The sequence below is a fragment of the Melozone crissalis genome, unplaced genomic scaffold, assembly GCF_028551555.1.
Source record: "Melozone crissalis strain CALT ecotype California unplaced genomic scaffold, PUWL_Pcris_2 ptg000016l_1, whole genome shotgun sequence".
Taxonomy (NCBI): domain Eukaryota; kingdom Metazoa; phylum Chordata; class Aves; order Passeriformes; family Passerellidae; genus Melozone; species Melozone crissalis.
Window position 1 is genome coordinate 48,106,001 of NW_026535794.1, and position 6,000 is coordinate 48,112,000.

Below are 6,000 nucleotides of genomic sequence, written 5' to 3' on the forward strand. Positions count from 1 at the left end.
CTGTTCGCACGTCTCGGTGCGTGCCGCGTGTGCGTGCTTTGTGACAGCATGCCATCATTGTGCCACTACAAGCCCAGATCATCTTCCCCAGGGGTGCTACCCAGCCGGTTGATCCTCATCTGCTGTGTGTGTCATTGACTATTCCCACTGAAGTGAGTGCCTTCAACCTTCCCATATTGAAATTACCTTCTCAGATGCAAGTACTCCAAGTTGTCAAGCTTGTTTTGAATTCAATTCTGCCCTAATTTCACTTGCAAACAATTTCAGCTTTACATGAAGTGATTTAATTTAATAGCTAGTTACTCTGGCTAGTGAAAATATAGAATGATAGTATGTTCAAAAGAGAAGTCCAAGAAAGTCCTGATTTTGTACATTCTTTTGCTTAGAGAGTGAGCTACTTGTAATCACCTTCTGAACAAGACTACCCATCAGTTTTGTTCTGCCCTGTAGAAGCTCAATCGCTGTCACACATCTCTCAAGCCTAAGATTAGAGCTGAGGTAGTGCCAAAAGCCTTACTAAAGCCCAGCTACAATATCTGCTTCTTATTCCATGTCTACATGGCATTATCTCATTGGCAAAGAAAATTAGATTGATCTGACGCTACTTTTGAAAGGTATTTTTAAAAAGTTTTATTAACTATTTCAGGATTTTTCTAGGATTTGATTTCTAACTGACTAATCTACCATTCCCCAAATTCCCTTTCCTACTATGTTGAAGGAAGACGAATACAGAAGTTCCCATCTGTCTTTCAGTGTCCCCCCTCACTTTCTGCATCCTCCAGGGCAGCTTCTGCCTTTCCTGAGGCTGCTTCAGGTACCTCTGGATTAAGTCACCTTTGCTAGAGAGCAGAGCAATTTGCAAAAATCCTTTAAGGGCCCTGTGGTATGTAAGGGTGGAATTGAATAAAAGCTTTAAAAATCAGCTGAAAAATGATGAAATATTAACACCAGTGTCAACAGTTTACTAGTGTTATTGTACTATCTTAATATTAACTTAAGTAAAACTTTGCTTGCCTTTTGAAATGGGCAGTACTTTCCTCATTTGGAAGATGAGAAAGTAAAGACCTGAGCATATGAAATGTTCATTCATGCTTAATTTTTGAGAGAAAAGTACACAGCATCTCTTTCTTAGGATGCCACACTGAAACAGTCAGGCTGCACTCAACAAAAGGATTTTTATGGCTCATCCCAAATAAATCCCTTAAGCCATGCTATCTATTAGCAACAAACCCAGAAAGGAAAGCCAGACTCAGCATGTAGCTCCCAAACCTGTGCACAAAGCAGAAGCTCACTGCCTTTGCAGGAAGAAAACAGCTTCACCAGCTTTTGCATGCAGGAACACTTAGAAAAGCCCTTTCACCTCTCATAAGGGAAAACCAGAAAACCATATCACATGCAAAGTGTGCAGAAGGCTCAGAGAAAGGGCCTGAGCTGATTTCACAGAATGCAAAAATGGGAGCATTTTTGCAGCCTGAGGAGACAGGAAATACTGATGGAGAAAAAGACTGTCAGATGCTGGGAAAGTTTTTCTCGTGACAAGGCCAAAGAAAAGTCATTTATCTGGTTGTGGTTAGGTACTGCTACAGACCAGTTATCTTAGATAGTTAGGATACAAGGATAGTTATTACATCTGATCCTGTGGTTGGGAGTGTTATTATTGGGGGATTTTCCCCCTGTTTGCTGTAACTCTAGAATGCAGCAGCATTAAACCCCTTTTTAGGTGGGAACCCTCCAGCTGTTTTGTTTGTATGTCAAGTCAATTATGAAAAGCCTTTTTCTGTAAATGAAACACCCATATTTTTCAGGAAAATGCAGAAAACATGATGTGACTCTTTCTACAGTTAGCAAAGGTGATTAAAACCTTTGATAACTGTAGAAAGAGTCACATCATTTTTGATGTGTCTCTTCTTGTGTGACATTTGCTGTCTAAACCTCACAGGAGGCACACCCTCCTCTCCTCCAGCCCTGTTCCATATTGGCACATAGGTGCCTACCCAAAAGACATTTCCCAGGATCTGATAAGGACAGGGAAGCCCCTTGAGTTACCCAAATGCTTTGCCAATACAACTGGAATATGCTGGGGCAGATGGTGGTGCCTACCCAGGGAGTGCTGCAAGCAAGGGGAACAGAAGGAGGAAGCAACCAAGTTGCATCACATTTAACAGAGGTACCAGAGCTGCACTTTGCTCTCCTGTCATATTATTTCCACATACTTCTTCAAGAAGTGTGATACTCTCAGTGCAAAGGCTTAATTGGAAATATTTTCTTGGTTTTGTTAGTGAAAGAGCATTCACTTTCTGACTGGCTTTGGCTACTAACATAGCAATCTCAGGCAGGTGGTACACAGGAGTGATCAGAAATTCAATGTGCAGCCACCTCATTTCCCTCAGAAAATTGAGACAGATAACTCTGAGAGATTAGACACCTCACCATATATTTAAACTTGTATGAAAGAAAAAAAAATGCAAGGAAATCTATGCATTTAGCAATAGGAATTTCTCACATTATAAATGAGATAAGATTTAAGGAAGAAATTCTTCATGATGACAGTGAGAAGGCACTGGAACAGGTCATCCAAAAAAGCTGCCCAGCCGCTATTCAAGGCTTGGCTGCGTGGGACTCTGAGCAAGGTGATCAAGTGGAAGCTTCCCTGCCCATGTCAGGGGGATGGAACTACAGGATCTTTAAGGTGCCCTCCAACCCAAACAATTCTATCATTCTCTCTGATTCTATGAAATCATCTTGGCCTTGATCTAGGAGGCCGAGAAGACACAGAAGTACTTACGTCTCTTTCTCATTACCTTCCCAGATGGCAAACTAAGCCAACTAAGTATCTGGGGTCGAGTTGTTGGAAGGAAATAACAAGCTGATCCTGCCTTACTGTCTGCTCCTAAGAGGGCTGGTCATGGAATCAGATGCAAGAGCTGATATTACCCCTGCTCCAAGCCATGGCAAGTGCAACCATCAATTCCTCTGTGCTTTCCCCTTCTGCTTGAAAAAAGGGAGGGACATTTTCAAGAGTTAGTTGAATGAACAGCTAATCAGGCAAAGCCCAGAGGTGGCCATCTGGGTTAGCAGCCACCAGCCCTGCCAGGCTGCCCCTTTAACACTAGCCACACTTCATTTTTATCTTGTGGTTCACAGAGGTGGGCACCATCTGTTTGGGTCCTGAATCAAGCTCACAAGGATGTTTTTGGCTGAAGGGACACTTCAGAAAGATAAACTAGTTGTGGGAGGCAGTGTCTCCTCCCTGAACAAAGAGATCCACAGTGGTCCCAGAAATGGGGCTAGCACAGCTCTCCTCCCTTTAGGAGGGAAAAAAGGGACATGTTATCTTGCACAAGGCAACTTCAATGCAATGGGTGGAATTTAGAACTTTTCTGAGTCAGCAGGACAGAAAGGCCAGAAACTGCTCACAACCTGACATCTAAAAGCATCATAAAAATTCAACAGATGAGCATAGTCACTGCCTTTCCTGTGCCATCAAAACTGTAGCTGCCTTAAGATCTCACCACTAAACAGCACCACTTCCCCCTAGCTCTGGCAGCTGCTCGGTCACCAGTCGCTTGGCTCCCAGCCCAAAAAACAAGGACAGCCCCTCACAGCCATTTCTGCTTTTCGCCTCCTTTTCTCATGTTCTGGCTGGTGGATGAACCCCCTCACCACCCTGACTCTGCTGTCCTTTTGATTCACCCTGCCCTACCAAAACTGTGTGTGGCTCAGAAGAGAAGCAAAAATCTGCTTTTATCAAGTTCAGGATTGTTATTTCTAACTGTATTCCCCAAGCCACAGTGGAAAGAATTGTTTCCTTCTGAAGGACATAAAACTGTGACAGGGTTTATGTTTCCAGCACAAAGGTGCCTTGGGAAGCTAAAAGAATCATAGAATTTTTGAGGCTGAAAAAGGCCTGTAAGATCAACAAGTCCTGCTGATGACAAAGTACAGCATTTGATTGTAATGCAGAAGACATATCCATTTGCACACATAAAAAATATAAGCTGCCACATCTCCCTAGGTATATGGAGTGCCATGCCAAGGGCATTTCTGGTGCAGAGATATCCACAGTTTACATTGACTCCAGTGTTACCAGTCTTGCTCTGGGAATCACTTAGCCACCTGAGACTGTGGGATACCTACTCCCAGATATAGGTACTGTGGGGATCACCACAGTCACTGAAGTCACATGAAAATGGGGTCACCAACTTGCCCCAATTCAGTCTCGGTCATGCAGACACATGTGCACACCAAAAGGAAAGGAAATGTGAGGAAGCAGCCTTTGCAACCCAACTATCCTGAGATGACTATTCAGACCACAAAGACCTCTGGCCCAAGGACAGACCAACCACTCTTAAGAACAGTTTTCCAGGAACTGAAATCAATGAGGAGACCCTGGGAAAGACTGACGGGAACTGCGCCTTCCTGTCAGTTAAGCAAAATGCATCATGAGCCCTAAGAAACACTAGGACCTCCTAACATCCAATTTCCAGATCCCAGACCTGCAGACATTAAAGCCAACTTCTCAGATGCCATTTCCCACAGAGTGAAAACATGAACTTTGGGAAGAAGCCAGTCAAAAACAAAATCATAAAATATTTCCAGGTCCCATGACAGCCTTGCAAAATCTTCAGTGACTGATTCAGCAAAGACTACGAGTATTTTGCAGTACAGCTGTTGAAAGAGATAAAGGAGCGATTTATGATGTGAACAGCAACTCTCAGCTCACCGGTGAAGTAAGGAATGAACTAGTCCAGCAGGCAAACAAACCCTGGGTACATACCAACACAGGTGTGTCCTTTGTACAGCCCAAAGGGGAGCGAAGGGGCTCGTGGGTCTTTTCCACGGGGCAGAGGGGAGCAAGAGGCAGTCTTCAGCAGCAGCAAGAGCCCAAGGATGCAGAATAAATTAAGGAATGTTTGCCTAGACTCCTTCATCCTAAGGAAGTAAAAAAGGAAGAAATCAGGTGGGAAGGGTGCAAGTGGACCTGTAGGGTCCGCTCCTCCTCAGGGAGTATCCTGCATGGATGCAGCTTGAGGAGAAGGAGACTGGTGTGCCTGTGCAGCTGTAAGTAACACAGGGACAGATTGCCAGGCGGGGACAGAGACATCCACCCTCTCATGGGGTGCATGGAGGATCCCACACTCGCACATCGCAGGTGCTCTCCCGACCCTCAGCCCCTCCCAGGCCCTGCCACCCATAAACCCAGAGGTCCCACAGGCCTGGGCACGCTGTGAGGATGCCCCTGTGGCATGCCCAGGCTGCTCCCCAGACCCCCACAGGCCCCCATGAGCAGCTCTTCCCAACCTGCTGGCCTGGGAGGACCCAGAGGGCTGGATGAGGAGCTGTGGCTCAGCGCTCCGGTGTCTCCTGCAGTACCAGCGGATGACTAACGACCTTGAACCACAGAGCCACTCAGCATTAATAACACAAGACACTCCCCTGAACAACCAGCGTTGCAAAAAGGGAAAAAGAAAAAAACAACTCTACAAACCCTTCCCCCTGTGCCGTCACTGCTCTGCTCTCCTCCGCAGAAAAGAAAGAAAGAAAGAAAGTATCTCTCTGGGTGCCTCTGTACAATCTCTGACCAAGGTTTCCGTTCGGGAGGACTGAGCCTGAAAAATGAAAGAAGCTGCTCAAGACGGAGCTGCAGGGCTGGGAGGGACGGGGCTGCCGTGCTGGGCTTTTGCCAGGGCTGTAGTTCTGCTGGGGCTGAGGCACAGGGATGGGAGGCAGCTGCCAGTGCGAGGGTAGCACGGGGAGCTGAACCCCTGCTCCCATCAGCTTTGAGCACATTCGCTTGCAGCCCCCAGCCGCCTGAGAGCCTTGAGAAATCCTGTGCTGCTCCTGCTTTGGCAGTCACAACAACCTGGCTCTATTTCTTTTAATCCCTCAGACAAGGCATAAACCAGCCATTCCCCAGCCTGAAGCAAACGCAGAGGAAAACACGTTTAAATTATGTGAATTCAGAGGTGGAACAAGTCCAAACAGCTACATCCCAGACTC

The 6,000-nt window shown here is 46.0% G+C and overlaps 1 protein-coding gene across 1 annotated transcript in view; it reads right to left on the bottom strand.

The window, feature by feature from the left end:
• AOAH (acyloxyacyl hydrolase) overlaps positions 1-4,932 on the bottom strand; it is a 72,753-nt gene extending 67,821 nt beyond the window's left edge. Inside the window, exon 1 of the mRNA XM_054273355.1 lies at positions 4,778-4,932. Coding sequence (XP_054129330.1) covers positions 4,778-4,931 — 154 coding nt within the window. The 5' untranslated portion in view covers position 4,932. The remainder of the gene's footprint in view (positions 1-4,777) is intronic.
• Positions 4,933-6,000: the final 1,068 nt, after the last annotated feature.